This window comes from Melanaphis sacchari, unplaced genomic scaffold, assembly GCF_002803265.2.
Source record: "Melanaphis sacchari strain LSU unplaced genomic scaffold, SCAv2.0 Contig19_pilon_pilon, whole genome shotgun sequence".
NCBI classification, from domain to species: Eukaryota; Metazoa; Arthropoda; class Insecta; order Hemiptera; family Aphididae; genus Melanaphis; species Melanaphis sacchari.
In genome coordinates, this window is record NW_020270975.1 from 2451841 (window position 1) to 2471405 (window position 19565).

The following is a 19565-nucleotide window of genomic DNA, read 5'->3' on the forward strand; positions in this document are numbered from 1 at the left end:
AAGTTTTTGGTATAAATGACGACGCATGGCTTAACACGATGAGTTGTTGGTTATGAAATATATTTATAAGTTCAAACAAAATAAAATACTTTTATTATTATAATTCATAGACTTCTACAATATTTCATTGTGAAGTGGCAACTCCGGCAAAAGGGTCGTTACTTGTTCTGCTTGCTCGATATCGCATTGTGCCTGAACCAAACTGAAGAACTTAAAGAACGTCCAATAAACAAATTCTCGGAAGCTTGAACGCAAAATTAACTTGCTGGTTATTTTTACTAATTATTGGCAAAAGGAAACGAAAATAACAAAGGAATACGCTGAAGCAACGGGGTTCACTGTATTGTTCGGCAAAACTATCTCATATTAGCTTAACTATTTTGTATCTTACACACCACATATAAAGAAGAGCAATGCTTCGAAACGAAATCAATACTGAGTTTGAACGCAAACTCATATCCTATGGGTTTAGCTTGTTCATTTTGTTTTACACACACCATAACAGGGTCATAGTTTTCAAATTTGTTCACATATCCGGGAAGTTTGAACGCAAAATTATACCATAATACTATCCTTATTTTTACCCACCACATGTTTCTGAAACGAAACTCACAAACACACTCGAAGCTTGGACGCAAACTCACGTCACTGGTACTCGGTTTGAACGCAAATTCATATCCTGTTAATATTTATCCTTATTTATAAGACACATCATTCCAAAGACATAGAATGCCGAAACGAAATTACCGAAGTGGCAACTCACAAACAGCCAGGTTCGAAGTTTTGAAGCCCAAATCATTTGTCTCATTTTTACTTTTACACACCTGGTTATAAATGCCAGGAATGAGTTCCACAAAGAAACATCTGGCTTAACGCAAACTCATATTCTTTATTGATGTCCATTTAGATATCAATTACCTGAAGTTTAACGTAAAATTTCCGCATAAACAGCTAGGCTGAAGCGCACGCAAAATTATATCTCATATTTATTCTTATTTATTACACACCTTGTTATATGTCCACAAGAAGCCAGCACCTGAAGTATCCACCACAAACATGAAATATTGCTTGAACGCAACTCATATCTCTATCTCATTTGTTTACACACTCACATATGTATATAATAAAGCTGAACGAAATTCCACAAACAGTTTCGAAGCTTAGTCCATATTCTTGATTAGCGACCTGATGAAGCATAATACCTTACATATAAATAATACACCGCTCTGCTCGAACGGTGCATTTGTTTATATGTAGCGTGTGAGGCGTAATGGATACCAATTATTAAAGCGAAGGGGTTTTGCTTGTCATTGGTGCATTTGTTTGTGGGTTTGCCGTTCTGCGTATATTTGTTATGGTGAGTGGTAAGATACAAAATGGGAAAATTATGGATATGGGTTGCGTTCAAACGCGCTACATGTTTGTGGGTTTTCGTTCAAACCGGTATGTTTGTGTTTCCGAAACGGTGTATTTGTTTATATGTAAGGTGTAATGTATAAAAGGATAAATTATTAGGATATGGGTTTGTGTTCAAACCGATACATGTTTGTTTGTCAAACCGGGTGTAATTGTTTGTGGGTTTCGTTCGAAACTGTGATTGTTTATATGTAGTGTGTAAGTATAAAATGGGATAAATGAAGGATATGGTTTTGCGTTCAAAACCGGGATGTAATGTTTGTGGTTTGTTTCGAACGTGTATATAGTTTATATATGTAAGGTGTAAAGTATAAAATGGGATAAATAAAGGATATGGGTTTGCGTTCAAACCGGATACTCTTTTTGGGTTTTGCGTTCAAACCGGGTGTATGTTGGGTTTCGTTTCGAACGGTATATTTGTTTATATGTAAGGTGTGTAATGTATAAAAGGATGTAAATTATTATAGGATATGGGTTTTGCGTTCAAACCGGTACACTGTTTGTGGTTTGCGTTCGAAACCGGTGTATTGTTTGTGGGTTCTGCTCAAACGGTGATATTTGTTTATATGGAGGTGTAAGATACAAAATGGGATAAATTATTAGGATGGGTTTTGCGTCACAAACCGGATGTAATGTTTGTGGGTTTCGTTTCGAAACTATGTATTTTGTTTATATGTGAGGTGTAAGATACAAAAATGGGATAAATTATTATAGGATATGGGTTTTGCGTTCAAACCGGGTGTAATTGTTTGTGGTTTCGTTTCGAAACGGTGTATATTTGTTTATATGTGAGGTGTAAGATACAAAATGGATAAATTATTAGTAGGATATGGGTTTTGGTTCAAAACGGCACATTGTTTGTGGGTTTTGCGTTCAAACCGGGTGTAATTGTTTAGTTGGTTTGTTCGAAACGGTATATTTTTATATGTAAGGTGTGTAAAGTATAAAATGGGATAAATTATTATAGATATGGGTTTTGCGTTCAAAACCGTACACTAGTGTTGTGGGTTTGCGTTCAAACTCCCGGTTTTGAACGCAAAACCCATATCCTTTAATAATTTATCCCATTTTTATACTTTACACACCTCACATATAAAAAAATATACACAGTTTCAGAAACGAAACCCACAAACAATTACACACGATTTTGAACACAAAACCTGTAACCCATAACATTTTTACCCGGTTTTTAATAAAAAATCCGATAAGTTCCCAATTTTAACTCATCTTTACTCCCTGAATTTTAAAAAAAAATTATTTTTTAACCATGTGTCCAATAATTCCTCAGCACCTGCAGCCTCACTTATTTCTTCAGAAGCTAAAACATGTATTTGAATTCAACGCTAGTAAATTGGAAATGAGCGAATGCCGTGCTACAACAAAAATAAAATATCTACAATAATAAATTTAAACAAATAAAAAAAAAAATTTAACAAAAATTAATTTAACACCATATTAAATGTTTAATTTTATATTTATTTGCTTATATTCCTGTAATAATATATACATTTCTTTAATTGGTAAATAAGACACATATTCAGTGGCGTATTTATAGGATTTTATTAAGGGGAGGGTGTACACTTACCACCACCGTTGTTCCCCAAAAATGTTGAGGATTTATATATACTTATTATTACCAATAAGTACAGATATAAATGCATAATAAGACCGCATTCTTCAAAGTATTAATTTAATTATTTTTTTTTATATATTAATATTACACATTATGACTATAACAAAAAATTTAATTTTCTGTTTTTTAAACAAAGCTCATTGATGACCTCTTTTGATGAGTATTATAGTTATATCATTTTCAATCAAAATAAATATTTAATCATACCTATTTATTTTTAAATACTTACTTCTGTCATACCATTTTTTAAATATGACATAATTATCTTTAAAGATGAAAACATTTGTTCAGATGTTGTAGATTTGCAGTTAAGACTGGCAGTGCGCATAATATTTTGAGAAGCATGAGCCGCTTACTCCAGATTTTGACGTTGTTATTAACGATTTAATTTCTTTTTCTTCGGGCATCTATAGGTACATTAAACAGAATGAAATAGCTATTTGAAAAAAATAAATATTACTTACCTCATTAACGCGAATATTTTTAATTGAAAAATAAGGGAATAGCGTATTATTTGGTTTTGATGATTTATACAATTAAAAAATTTTAATTTATTATTAATTATTTATTATTAATTTATACAATTAATATTTATTAGTTATACATAAATCATAATTAATTTTTTATAAAACAGAGAAAACCATAAATATAAAAATTTATATGTAAAACGAAAACAGTAAAAAAAAAAGACCAGAGGAGATTTCCCCCTCCCCATTCCCTTGTAAATACGCTACTGTACATTTTATACACGAACAAGTGCAGTTACAAATTTGACTCTACATCAATCATCATAGTCGATCGACGTTCGCACGTTTTCACTTACGATGTGGATTAGGCCTACTGGGGATACCACAATAAAAAAACGCGCCTCGTGTAATACCTCACAAACATCACTGACGATATATTTATATGTCGTTTGACAATTAAAGGTGGTGAGGAAAATTACACAAAACTCTCATCTTATAAATATCTTGTTTAAAATGTATAGTTAGCTATTATTTCTATCAACTATCAAAAGACAAGAAACATTGACGTTTTCTAAAGTAAATGCAATAGTTTCAGAACAAATCTATTCTTTAGCTTGTTATAAAAATACTTCATAGACACAAACAACGGCAGTTCCTAATTAATATTGTCAGAACTATTGTATGTATCTTGTAATTAAGACATTGATGATTTAATATTTATTTTATTTATTAATCGTTATGTATTAATATTAATGTACCCATTTTATTATTTTTTTTAATTTTTAATTTTTTTTTTTCGTGTAAATTTTGAACTTCTTATTTTACTCGTTCACCGTATCATTGGTTATACATATTTATACACTTAAATTTTGCTAAACATAGGCTATAATTTCTCTAAAACCATCTTCTATTCAAAGTTATCAGTAATCTGCATGACCTCTGGTAGTTGGTAGGTACTTGGTAGATAGACTAGTTCCAATATCAAAAGCATGCGGGTATTACTATTTTCATTTAAAAAATAAAGTCATTAAATTATTCATTATCAAGGCTAGAATTTGTATGCAATAAAAATTTGTAAAATATGTATTTTATTTATTAAAATATGCAAAAATATGCATTTAAATTTTTATAAGACTTTTTTTTTTTTATTTATTAAGCTACTTGATTTGAACCACTAGTTTCGACAATCACAACAAACATATAAATATATAATAAATGATTATATTAAAAATAGTCTATAATAAACGGTGATGTATGGATAGCTGAACGGTCTGTACTACGTAGGATATGTGTGTAATACACTAATAAGTAATATGTACCCGACAAATTATATTTTATGGGCGATTATAAACTCTCCTGATGGTAAACTCTCCCGATTGTATACTCTCCCGGGTCTACTCCAGTACTATCTGACGGAAAAGTGTAAACTCTTCCGGATTTATTCCTGTACTATCTAACGGAAACATGTAAACTCTCCTGGGTCTAGTAAACATCATAAAATAAATTTAATATACATTTAAGTTGCGTTTAAAAATAGTCAATCATATATAATAATAACAATATAAATTAATGTCTTTAGCTGCTATGAACATGATATTAAAGTCAAAATACAATAAAAAATAAAATTTCAAAAAATTCCAATATACATTTAAGTTTCTTTTAAAAATAGTTAATAATAATAATAATAATATAAGTTACAAATACAAAATATACGTAAAAACGTTAAAATCATTATTATTGATAATAAGAACATACAGATAACTCGTATAGTGTAGCAATAAAATTTAAAACAACTCGGGAGAGCTTACATACTTCCTACAGGTAACTATAAAGTTGACCCGGGAGAGTTTACACATTTACTTCAGGTAAACATAATATTAACCCGGGAGAGTTTATTATTTTTCAAAATCGGGAGAGTTTACCACCGTCCTTTCATATTGACGTTCATACTTTTATTAATTGTGTTTATCTTTCTCCGTCAATCTATTCAATCTTTTATCGCGTACTTATTGTACCGCAGGATTATATTCATAAAAATAAAATCTATGTTTGACAAAAAAACCAAGTTTTATACTTTAATTAGAATTAAATACAAAATATACTATGAAACATACATTTTTCGCATTATTATAATCGAAATATGCAATAATATTAATTTTATTCCATATATGCAATATCATGCATTTTATCCAAAATATGCAAAAAGATGTAAAATAAAAACACCACCATCTATCTCATCATGAGGTATTGAGGTGATTCGCGGACATTACTGATAAAATCAATAACCAGAAGTCGCAAAAAAAACATGCTGTTGCACTGTTGTATATAAATCCTAGCCCTATTCATTACCATACACAATACATTATTTAAACATTTACAGTATTAGTCTTAAATAGGTCGTATGCTAAATTATTTTTTCGATGAAGTTATTTTACAGTTGGTTCAGTTGGTTGGATAATGTATAATGATGTTTGCAAGTTTACACAAATTTTTCTCATAACTTATAAGTTATAACATTTAAAATTTTAATTAAATATTTTACTTAACATTCGTCAAACTTGAATTAATACTTAATTGTTTATCTGGATACTTTCATATTATTACTATTATATTATTATATTTCGATTAGCTATTTGTATATTGTGTGAAAAGTACCTATACACACTTAAATGTTATAAATTAAGAGCTTATATATTTATGTTTTTTTTTACACGAAACGTGTTTACGAAGCTTTTGTTTAAATATTGTTACAAGTTATAACTTATAAATGATATTTAATTAAAATGTTAGTATAAATCTTTATAGTATAAGCCATTGGTTTTCAACTTTTTTGGGTAAAAGGCTCCTTTTGATTTTAAAATAAAATATAAGGCTCTTATACCTACCCTTACCTATACAAACACAAAAAGTTATGAATATATAAATTTTAACAAAATTAGATACTTAAATAAAAAATAATGATGTTTATTGTTTTGTTTTAATTTAAAAATATGTGCTATACTCAGTTTAAGGATTTTCGTGTACATTTTTAAAACTAGACTTGTATGATCACTGGAATTGCGTGCTTTTTATTCGCAAAAAGTCAATTTAAAAAAAATTTATTTTAATCACTTATGGAAAAAGGGAGCCGCCTAAACCGGTTGCTGGCGGTCTCCATTATATGTTGTATTCATTTAACGTATTTTTCAGAGAAAAGGAATATCATAAGTGTTAAAGTGTTCAAAATTTAAGTCACCATATTTACAAAATAACGAGTGTTATATTGCTAAAAACAATCGAATTTCTGTCACTTTCATTGTCCGCGGTGGGCCCAGTAAATTCGTATCGTATTCTGTAGTCCGCATTGCTTTTTTATTATGATAATATTACGAAAAAAATGTGCGTATCTACCTAATATAATCTGTGTCCAAAAAAATTATAATTCATAAATTCACCACGAGGACACGAAGCAAACAAGTATGTATACATACTTGTCTATAGACATCAGCGATTCACTCATATAACGATGATGAGTGATAAACGTGATATACGTGATATACGTGATATAAGTGATATAAGTGATATACGTTATAGATATATAAATATAGATATACGTTATAGATATATATATATATATATACGTATATATCTATATAAGTGATATACGTCGGGCATTCAATTCTGTTTCTGGATACATAATTTTCCCAGTAAATTTTCTATTTCACGGCCATAAATCCAATTTAATTACAGTGTTCTTGCATTTTACTGTTTATACATCATAGGCAAGTATTTTCCTAGTACACTAGGAATTTCGTAAAAAGATATATATTTTTTATTTATTATATATTTTATATTTTGTATACGAAATATTCAAACACCAATTCTTTATACAGTTCGGTTTTAGACATAAAGTTTTATTATAATAAGCATACGTTAAAAAAATCAAAAATATTACAAAAAAATGTCTATAGATTAGATTCAACTTAAGAAAAAAATCTGCAATATGATACCACATGCACATTATTGTGCTCGCGTCGCCTCGACAAGAATGTGGATGTGATGTAGCATAAAATTTTGCTGCAATGGAATAATTACAGTATTACACGTGTACACGTCTAATACTCTGCCGTTAAACATATAATACATAAATAATTTATTATAATAAACTAGCTGATCTCGCATGATGTTGTCTGTAACAAATTACCCGTCAATTAATAATTTCTTAAAGTTCATTAAATGTAAAATTGTAAGCTGCATAGATTTTCAACACAGTTTTTAAGTTGTTTTGATCAGATATAAAATATGATTCTAATATTATATCCAATCATTGTAAGTAATAATTATTTTATTTTCTGTAACCAATAGCGATTATATACAAATAAAAATATTTTCATTTTTCGTAAGCTAACAAATGCCAGTGTATAAGACATTATTTTAAAATACAAGATTTAAAAAAAAAATTTCTTTATAAACGCATGTAAGTTGGCAATAACTATTTTTTTTTATATTTTTTTTATTTTATTTTAAAATCATTTATTATTTATTTACAATCTATACAATTAGTGTACAATAAGTAAATCGTTTTGACGTAAAATTTTAATACATAAATAAATAAATAAATAAAAAATACATTATTTAATTTGGAGACATTATAAGTTATAACAAATTGTAAAAAGCTTCGTAGCATAATTAAAATTTTAAATCATTGGACACTCGTTATTACTTTAAAAATTATTATTATTACAACCATTAAAATAAGTCATCATAGTTAAACAATTTATAAACTTTAATTATAACACTTTACTGTTGAGTGTTGATAATTGTATCACCGATTGCTGATGGGTGTGGTAGTAAACAGTTGTATGCAGTATATTAAGTACATCTTGTATAAATACACAAGTAAACTGTATAAAAAAATAATTATTTTTTTTATTTTTTTATATTTGTATGATTGTATATATGTCTATGAATATAATGTCATATAAAAGTGGCCTTCTATTGTTTTCAGTTATTGCATAGGACTTCAGAGCTATACGAAGCTTGAAAGGAAATGTGGATAGACAAAAAAAAAATGTCGTCCGATTAGTAAATCAGGACTCATGTGGTCTACTCTTACTTTCAAAAATGTTTGGTCGCAGTAAAAAATACAAATATCTACTAATTACTTCAGACCATTTCGTGAACTCTACAAGTCCACATCCACAACACCGCATTCGAAAGACATACCTACCTACAATATCCACGTCATTGTCCTCTGTCTTATTAACAACAATATTAAATTGCGGTCGCCATGGTCGACGATTTCGTTGTTATTCTGTGATTTCGCCTCATATGCAGCACCGGATTGGGAAGAAATTACTTACCGGGCTGTCCACCTAGACCGGCCCAAGTTCCTAAACAATTTTTTTCTTAACCTATCAAATTTTATTAGTATATAACAAGATTTAATTTATAGACCCTTAATGTAAATACAAGTACTACTATTTCTTTCTCTAATTTTAAATCAAACATTTAAACATTAGGTACAGTGGAACCTCGATAACTCGAATCGGTTGGGGGCGAAAAAAAAATTCGAGTTATCGAAAATTCGACTTATAGAAGTTCGAGTTATCGAGGTTCCACTGTATTATGTTTTTTTATTAGCTTATAGCTGTCATTATATCAAGATAACGATTTTTATCATAGATTACATATTTACATTTTAGAATCACATTTTTGTCTTTTGATGTAAAATAAACTATATGGATAAGATATTTCCACTGATTCAAAATATCATCAAACCGGCCCAAATCTTTCGAATTTCTAACGGCCCACCGGGTTTTGCCCGGTAGCCCGCCGGCTCAATCCGGGCCTGCTCATATGTCTCTTTTTATGGAACCGCCGCTGGGGTGACAAAACCTCGGGGAGTAGTTAGATTCCTTCAATGGTTACACTGTTATTAAAAATTATTCGCAGCGTCAGCGATCGTTGCCGCCGTTCGTTTGACTTCAATTATTTAATAATTATTTATTATTTCTTATCGGATTTGGAGACAAAACGTCGAGCAGTTATAATAATAATAATAATATTATTGTAGAATTTTTTATTGACACAGACTATTGTTCAAAACACCAGTTAAACGTTAAACATCCGTAAGTCGTAACCCGTATATTACGCGTTTCCTGTGTTTCTCCAAATAATTTAGTTTTAGTAATAATAATTAAATTTGGTATCCGACATTAACTGTGTTGCGTATTATTGTATTGTATAAATATAAATATTTACATAATATTTACGTTTCAATCGTTTTACAGACATCGGTGTTAGGCGACAACCTACAAACCACAAACGCGGCATCGCTTTTATTTCAGTTGTTTTTTTTTTTTGCCATTTTAAAATCATTATTTTTTCTTAACACCGTCATTCGTCTCCCTAACTCTAATGACAAAATAATTAACTATAAATACTTATTATTACATAATATTATTTACATTTTGCGCGGAAATCACTAATTAGTAATTTACAATTTACATCAGTACGTTGGTACTTGTATGACGTGTTTATATCATATTATTATTATATTTAGTTCGAAAAATGTTGCAATGTATTCGTTTTGTGCGTAAATCTCTATGGTGATTTTACTGGCTTACTGCCTTAGTTTAATACCTAAAAGCTAAAACACGTTATTACGTTACCCCTTGGTGTGACGTATTGCGACCGATTTGTCGTCTTCGGTCGTTCGGTCTACGGATCAAAAGAAATACGCTATTTGTAAAATATTTCCATTATAATAATATATTAGTTTCATCGTTTCATATCGCGATCGGTTTATTTCAGTATCGTTCATTGGTTCGATTGCGGATTTTTATTTTCAACCGAATACCTATTGTACCTACAATATGAAGAGCTTACAATCTGCCATGGCCAAACTATCCACTGGAAATACTACGTCTGCTCAGTCTTCGACAGTAGACAAGCCGTATGATATCTTTATGAAATGGTGTTCAAAAAACAACTTGAAACCACAGTACAAAATAACCGGTATTCCGCAACTTATACTATATTATTATTATTATTATTATTATTATTTTTAATAAGTATAATGTTGATTAATATATAAAGATGGTTTGTTTAATAGGTAAGTACTGTACGACTTTTGTTAACAGTCTTTTTTTGTATGATTGAATTGATATTTTCTTTCGATATTGTCAAGATCAAGTTTTATTAGAAAAATACATGGATTCCTTTTTAAAGTGAATATTTTAAATAATAGCTTTGATAAATGTGTTCTAAATTTGAAAGATTTTCAAAATTCAAAGTGAATGCTATATGGTGACTAAATGAAAACGTTTAACTTTAACTGAAAAAGTCAAGTTAGAATTTTTTGAATATGAAAATGTAAGCCCATGATCCCTACTCCCTAAAAGATAAATTTAACAAGGAAAAAACTCAAGCCAACAATCTCATTGAGAATACAGTTGTAACTTGTATTTAAATTATAAAAAAAAAAGACAATTAAAAAAATAAACCATATAACATTATAAAAAACCAAATCACCAATATTTTTAAAGTTGTATAGTGGTATAGTGGGCCATATATAAACAATTAAAAATGGAACTCTTTGCAGTAGTTGTGGTGAAACAAATAGTCATTAATTCTTTTAAGTGCTTTTTATTGAAAATAATTCTAAGTCTAAATGACTAAATTCTTTTTTTTCAGTTTTAACCGATGATTCCGCGGGAACAACTTACGCAATACTTATGTGGCACAAATTATCAAATCCTAATATAGATTAGCATGAAGGTGTTTGTTCTATAACTTGTAAATCACATCTGATCAAGTCTTAAGCTCTCTTATTGATCATTTTCTCACTATTCTTGATCATATCCTTTTTGATCAAGATATGCACACCATAGTGTTCCCACGATTCACATGCCCTTGGTTAGATTCATGTGTATGTACAATGATTCTATTATCTAATGGTGTCTGTATGACTTGTCTCTTATGCCCAAATCTTTTAGATAGTGTCATATGCAGCTTTATTTATCTAATTACAACTACTACATAGTTTCTTGTACTTAATGCTTAACACGTTACCTCTGTATTAAAGTGTTATATTTAAAACTATAGTTGCAACTTAAATTAGTTATGGTCCATGTCTGATGACCATAGCAAGTTATATCAAATCTACTTCGTAATTATGTTCAATATTGTTGTACCCTCTTCCTTTTTGTTATATACTGGAATATGTTGTCTATGTCGTAGTATCTTGTTAAATTTTTATAGAATATCAGAGCACGTAGCAGTGGCCAAATGAAATTAATTTCCTAATGTAAATAAAAATGATTCCATCAATATCCATTTAAGACTCTAAATTTTAGACCTCTATTTTCTATGTGATATTATATTTGAAGTGGAGACTGCAGTAGCATTACTACTTTGACTTTAACCACATTGTTTATTGTACTAAAAATCAAAGTTTAGCTAATTTACCCTTACATATATCATATTAAAATGTAATTTCAATGTAAAATTGTCAAATCTTGCAGGGTTATGTTTTAATATTTTAAAAAGTGAATTTAAGAAATAAAAAATAGTTATAGATAGTATCTACTTTATTTAATTTTATAACTTTAATTTATATTTTTTAATTTATGGATAGGTAGTTAACTTCAATATAATTTATAATATTGATTAAAAGTTTTTTTAAATAACTAAAAATTAAATTAAATATTAAACATTTTTGATAAATTTTTAAATACTTATTGCTTCATCAGGTATACAAGATCAAAATGTAAAATTTGAAATAAGAGTACCAAATTATACCTACATAGGTATTGGAAATGCAAAAACTGAAGAAATTGCTCGAAACAAAGCATTAGAAGATATCATATTATATTTAGCACATCGAAATAAAATACCAGCTAAATCAAAGGTATTAAAAATAATAGTTTTTTATTTGTCATTTAAATTAATTTTGTTTTTATTTACTGATATATATATATTTATTTAATTAGGAAAAAAATAAAGTAAAGAATGATAACTCTGTAATAGATTCAGCTAAAATTAAAAAGGTTAGTAAATATAAAAATATTAAACATAGTTATTTGATTTCAAATTTCAAAACATGCTTTCTTCATAGCTAAATAGTTTGAAACCAGTTGATAGTGGTAATTGGACAATCGATACTGCTTATAAGAGATTAAAAGAATTTGTTAAATCTAATGATAAAGCAAATTTTAAGATAAATATTGAAACTACTAAAAGGTAAATTACAACTAATTTTGCTTTTTTATGTATAAATGTTTGATCATATATTAATTTGTTTTAGGAATTTTGTTGTTTGTATGTCAATATTTATTGAAGAACTGAATAAAAGTAAAAAAAGAACAATTAAAATATACTTAAGATATATTGTTTCATCAATTCATTTTTAAATTTAGCCATTTCTACAAGAGAAACTGGAAAATCAAAGAAAAAAGTAATACAACAATGCGAACTTACTTTAGTCAATAATCTATGTACATTAGGGCTAATTGAACGTTACTCAAGTGATTGTGTGAAAAAAGATAGATTGAATTATATCTATAATTTTTTTGATGTTGTCAATGTTAATGAAAAACTGGTGAAGGATATATATAATTTATTGGAAGATCTTAATATTAAACCAATGATTGATAAATACCAAGTATATAATTATTAAATTTTAATTTTATCCAAATTTAATATATTTTACAATATTTATTAATTATTAATTATATTAGGATTGTGCTGATATTTTAAATAATACAACATTGCTTCTTGACAAAGTTATTGAACCTTATGAATCATTAAATCAATTTAATGCTTCTAAAGTGATACTATGGTGCCCTCCTTCATCAAACTGGAATCCGTGGTTAGCTGTTAAGATTTGTAATCCTGTAAGTGCTGTTAATTCTGCTATTTTGTTCTTGATATTTTTTAAATGTTTGATAAATATACTAAAAGTATTTTTAATGTGTTATTTAGTAACATTTTAATTTTTATATTCATAGAAATCTTTATCTGAGATAAGTACTAAGATGAAAAAAAAATTTAATGAGAAAAAACATTCACTTAAATTTCAAAAAAAAATAAAAGACCGATCTAATTTACCAATATTTAAAAAAAAGGATGCTATTTTGGATATAATTAGAGACAACTCTGTATTTATTGTACATGGTGGTACTGGTTGTGGAAAAACCACTCAGGTCAGTTAACTTAATGTTTTCAAATTTTTAATATCATTTTAAAATAATTGTTACAAAAATGTAGGTTTGTCAATTCATACTTGATGAATTTATTCACCAAAATAAAGGAGCATATTGTAATATTATCTGCACTCAACCAAAAAAGGTATCAGCAATCTCTATTGCAAATCGAGTGAGTTCTGAAAGAGCTGAAGTTATTGGGAAAAGTGTTGGATATACAGTTAGATTTGATAGTATAGTACCACAGTCTTTTGGAGCAATTCTATTTTGTACAGTTGGTAATTTTTTTAAGTCATATTATGTGTTTTATAATGTTGATATCAACACTAATTTTTAAAATATTAACTTAAATATATTTAAGCACTTACTCAATTTAATTTTTTTTTTAAACTTTCTTCATAAATTAAATTTTGTTTTTTAATTTAAAATGTATTGTATAATTGAATATAAGTATGAAATTAAGTTTAAAAGTAAATTTGTTTTTCCATCTTTAGAAATTTTGATCCGGAAATTAAAGAGTGGTTTGTTTGGAATATCACACATTATTGTGGATGAGATACATGAACGCCATGCTAGCTGTGAACTCTTGTTAATAATTTTGAAGGACATGGTCCAAAAATATCAAGATCTTAAAGTTATTCTCATGTCTGCAAATGCTAATTTAGATATATTCAGTAAATATTTCAACAACTGTCCAATTATTGATGTGGAAGGAAATTGCTATCCCGTAAAAGGTTATGGTTATGTATTAAATGAATCAATGATTGCAAAAACGACATGAGTTATATTTTTTGTGAAATGTCATGAGTCAGAAAACTTTAAAAGTTAATAATAAAAAAACATCATATTTATTTAAACACACAAATTATGTATAATCAGTGCACAATATATTTCTACAAGTATTCATTTTTAAATAAGAATTTTTTCAGAATTAATTAAATTATACATTTTTTATCAATTATCCAAAAGTTTTAAAAAATTGACTCATGTCGTTTCTGCAATCATAGATTCAAACTATATTTGTTGTAGTTATTAATGGTCTTTTTATTAGGTACGAGCCATTTTTCCCACAACTTTTGAAATATATTATTGTTTATTTGCTATTTATATTATTCTGAACGTATTGTCCATAACTCATAATACAATTATTTGACTGATTAAAAATAGCCACTAAATTTCAGAAATGTATAAAAAAAAATAGTTTTTTATTTATTAATTTTTATACAAAATGTATATTAAAGTTATTTTAGATACAAAAATATACAATGTTAAATTTACAATTGTAAAAAATAGTTTATATTTCATGAAAAATAACTTTTTAAGAAAAGAACAATTATTTCAAATATGTTCCTTTAACATTTTTAATTATCAAAATTTGTTATTTTAGTTATTTATGGCTATCAAAACATTAAAGTCGACAGTGATTTTTAAAACTTTTCAATACTTATTTAAATTTTTTTTTGTTTGGATGTAGATTTTTTCTTAGAAGATATTGTTCAAATGTTAAACTATAAACCATCCTTAGAAGAAATCAAGAATAAAAAAAAAATAAAAAAAGAAAACCTAGTTAATTGTAATTTATTAGTTTCTGATAATTATCCTAGAGCAGTTAGAGAAGTAGTTGCAAAAATCAGTGAAGATAGTCAACATTTTAAAATTATTGAAGTAAGATTTATATTTATTTTGTTAGCAACTAATTAAAACTAATAAAGATTAATAATTAATAACAATTATAATTTTAGTTGCTGTTGCAATATATTGAAAATAACTTTAAAAAAATAGGTGCTGTCTTGATATTTTTACCTGGATGGGCTTGGATTTCAGAACTCAATAATTATTTATTACAGAATGAAATAATTGGTAAATAACTTTTTTTGAATAAGTACAACTGGATAGTTATAAATAAAAAATGTCTCTTCTTTTTATAGTATCTACTTATAGAATGTAATTGAGAATTTTTAACATATATTATTTGACATATTTTATATTTTTCATTTATATTTGAGTGATTCGACTGTCAATGGTTAATTTCTAAAAATTAAGAAATATAAGAAACAATTATTCAATCAGTTATTTAAATGTATTGTGTACATACTTTGTTTATTTATAATTAATCAATTATTAAAAAAAATTTGATCTAGCTCAAAATTGTTGCATTTTGCTTCTTCATTCATCATTATCTCACGCAGAACAACATAAAGTATTTAAGCCTGTTCCGCTTGGAAAACGTAAAGTGAGTTGGATAATTAATAAATAAAGTTATAAACAAATTATTATTCTGTTAAGGTATATTTCTATTTAATATTTGTATTAATATATTTTTAAAGTATGAAAATGTTCAATATTAGTAAAACTTATTGATAGTTCAGTTCTAAAAAGTGTTGATATAGGTATAAGTTTGGTCAGTTCTACTTCAGAAAATTTAATTTATTTTTTTATTATTATTTATTTTTGTATTTCTATTTTTGAGTACTTGAACTAGATTATGAATAATACAATTTAGTTATACCAGATTATATGTTTAAGGTTATTTTGTCTACAAACATTGCTGAAACATCAATTACTATTGATGATGTTGTATTTGTTATTGATTATGGAAAATCTAAGATAGTAAAATGTATTAATAATGTAACTAAATTCGAGACAGTTTGGGCATCCAAAGTCAATGTGGTACAAAGAAGAGGACGTGCTGGTCGTGTTCAAGAGGGTATCTGTTTTAATTTATACACAAAGGTAATATTTATGTTCCTTTATTTAAATTTACAATTTAAACAAAATTTTTAATGGAGATTTAATTTATTGTAGTATAATTATTCTATGTGAGATATAATATGATTGTACAATTATTTTAAATCCTTGTAAAACATGGTATATATTTTTAGGAACGATACAATAAAATGGATGATAATATATCGCCAGAACTAAACCATTGTTCTTTGAATAAAATTGCATTGACTATAAAATTGTTAAATTTGGGTGATATTTATTCATTTTTAAAAAAAGCTATAGATGCGCCACCTGCTAAATCTGTTAATCACGTTATTGATATGCTGAAAGGTAAATGTGTTAAATATTTAATGAAAATAGACATTTATAATAAATAAAAGAGTAGACTAAATTAAATTGGTTAAGTATATTTATTTATATATATACAATTATTAATTTATATAATGGTTTCTTTTTTAATTTAGAATATTCATTTTGTCATTTTTCCAGAAATTAAGTGTCTTGATAGAAATGGAAACCTCACGGCTCTTGGATTTATTTTGGCAGATTTACCTGTAGAACCACAGCTTGGAAGAATGATGATTCTGGGCAATATACTATTGCTTGGTGAATCATTGAGTATAATAGCCGCTGGTTCTTCAATTAATTATGATTTATTCTTGGATGATTATGGTATGTTAAACAATTTATCATGTTTAAGAAAAACAATATTACTTTATTTTAATGAATGTTAAGGTGAAAATACTACAAAGCATTATTATTCTGGCAATCGTTGTTCAGATCAGTTAGCTTTTTTAAATGCATTTATGCAGAGTGAATCAACATATTGTGGTTATTATACAGATGGTATTGATGCTTATGGAGAAAATGAGTTATCTACTTCTGTGTTAAAAGCAACACACAATATAAAAGTAATTTAATTTGAATTAATACATTTTTTTTTTCTTGGATGTATGTTAATATTATATACCTATTTATTTTTAGGAGCAAATAATCAATAAGTTTCTGAAATTTGGTTTTCCTAAACGTTGTTTTGAAACAAAATATTTTGATTTTGGTAAAACTGGAATTTCTGATGATTTACAGTTAGATATGCTCTCAGCACTCCTCGTAATGGCATTTTATCCTAATATTTATGTTCATAGGGAAAAGTGTAAGGTAATTGTAAAATAATAAATTATATAATCCTGAAAAATTATTTTTCGTGGAAGTTTCAAACTTAATTATGAAACTTTAAATATTATTAATATTGTTTACAAGTTAAAATAAAAAAAAAAAAAATTATTTCAACTATTTCTAATACTATGCGTGTTATTTAGGTAAATTTAAAATCAAAAGAGTTTGCTGTTGTTTGTAAATCTTCTGTAAATAGCCCTGTAGTGAGATCAAGTAATCAATTTCAGTTACCATATTTTGTATTTGAACAACAAGTAAGCTGTAGAAATTAATCTTTAACCTTAACCAAATTTATATTAAATCTGGAACTCGCGTCGTGTGCTATCTATTTGAAAAATGTATCTACCACAATTGTGTGTTGGCGTTGTATGTTATCTACAATTTTCCACCCTGCAATCTATAGATTGTAGGTGTCGTCTGGGTATCTGGACATTATTACATAAAAAAAATTTTTTTCATGTTTTCAAAAAACTGGTCAAAAAGATTCTTTGATGCATTGAGTGAACGCCACCACTCTTCCATCAACTGCCGTTCCAATAAGTTAATGGTACCACGCGTTTTTATGCCATATTTTACTCTGATGTTCCATTTTGATTTAACAAAAAATAATTATATAAATAATTTAATAAAATAAATTAATTTGAAAATAATTTAAGCACACACCACTTCTACGAGCCAAACTAAAAGTCATAATATGTCTACTAAATATGATATGTAAAGTATAGGCTGTAGAGTGTAGTGTAGGTAATAGTGTGTATTATTGATTATAATTATATGGTTATATCTGCAATATTAGTCTCTGTCACGATTAAATATCTTTAATCATGGTCTCCGTACAAAGAAGATATCACTCGAAAAGTATATAACATATAACGCGATCTAAGTACAGGTAGATAGCATACGACGCGAGTTCCTTAAATTTATATTTTGATTCCATCATTGGAAATAAAATACTTATCTGAAAATGTTAACATATAAATATTTGAATAATCAAAAAAATATTGGATACAACTCACATTAATTATTCTTTAAAAAATAATTTTAGATAAATGTTGTGTGTATGAACTCGAGCATGGTAAGTCCTTTACACATTTTATTGTTTGGTGCGCAGAAAGTTGATTATATCGATGGTTCTATTGTATTGGATGAATGGTTTGTAAAATCAAAAACTACTTTTTAAAAATTGTGATTTTAAGTCTTGAAATCTTACATTCTATTATAGGATACATCTAAAAATGGATGTTAAAGTTGCGGCTGCGATTGTTGCCTTACGACCAGCGATTGAAGATTTAATCATGAGAACTGCTGAACATCCAAAATTGATAATAAAACCTACTAAAACTGATACTAAGCTAATTAAAATTTTAAGAGAGTTATGTAATTTTAACGCAGGAAGAAATGATTTACCCCCTATAACATTTGATACTTGGTAAGTGAAATAATTTAATGATAATATTAATATATAAGTTACATGATTAAATAAAACTAATTTTGTTGCGTGTTTAGCGAGGATAAAAAGAAGAATAATGAAACCAAACAAAAATGAAACTTATCAATAAAATTCTATAAAATAGGAGATGTATTAATTAAAAAAATTTTGATTATCTCTATTTTAAAGATTACTAATTTTAACTACCTATTATTTTATTTGTGCAACTTATTTTTAAAAATGTAATTGTTAATGCATTTATTTCAACTTAACCTATTATTATTATGTTATAAATTTTAATATTGATTAAATTATTTTTATAATCATGTTTATATATATTTGCTTATGTTGTATGTTTACACCTAATATTCTGATATAATAATATATTTATGACTTATAAAAAATATTTTTTATTAATTAAAATAATTTGTTAGATTTTCGTAAATTTTAAAATGTCTACTGTTGTTTTATTATCAGCCTTAAATTAATAGCAAGTAATAAAATAATAGTAAATTATTTGTTTCTATTTC

At 27.0% G+C, this 19565-nt stretch overlaps 1 protein-coding gene across 4 annotated transcripts; it reads left to right on the forward strand.

Annotated features, from left to right (window-relative positions):
- Positions 1 to 7805: 7805 nt before the first annotated feature.
- On the forward strand, positions 7806 to 19183 carry LOC112593018 (dosage compensation regulator-like). Of its 4 annotated transcripts, none has more exons than XM_025337232.1 (23): positions 7806 to 7824; positions 10312 to 10515; positions 12252 to 12409; positions 12492 to 12548; positions 12617 to 12741; positions 12806 to 12852; positions 12918 to 13162; positions 13239 to 13394; positions 13509 to 13703; positions 13768 to 13981; positions 14198 to 14437; positions 15178 to 15368; positions 15446 to 15563; positions 15845 to 15936; positions 16230 to 16436; positions 16586 to 16760; positions 16920 to 17102; positions 17166 to 17341; positions 17415 to 17588; positions 17750 to 17860; positions 18652 to 18758; positions 18829 to 19035; positions 19113 to 19152. In XM_025337232.1, the coding sequence occupies exons 2-23, from the start codon at positions 10374 to 10376 to the stop codon at positions 19150 to 19152; spliced, it is 3360 nt and encodes a 1119-aa protein (XP_025193017.1). In that variant the 5' UTR covers positions 7806 to 7824; positions 10312 to 10373. The 4 variants fall into 4 exon arrangements, with proteins under 4 accessions (XP_025193017.1, XP_025193016.1, XP_025193015.1 ...); XM_025337231.1 differs by lacking the exon at positions 7806 to 7824 and adding an exon at positions 8510 to 9626; XM_025337230.1 differs by lacking the exon at positions 7806 to 7824 and adding an exon at positions 9633 to 10245.
- Positions 19184 to 19565: the final 382 nt, after the last annotated feature.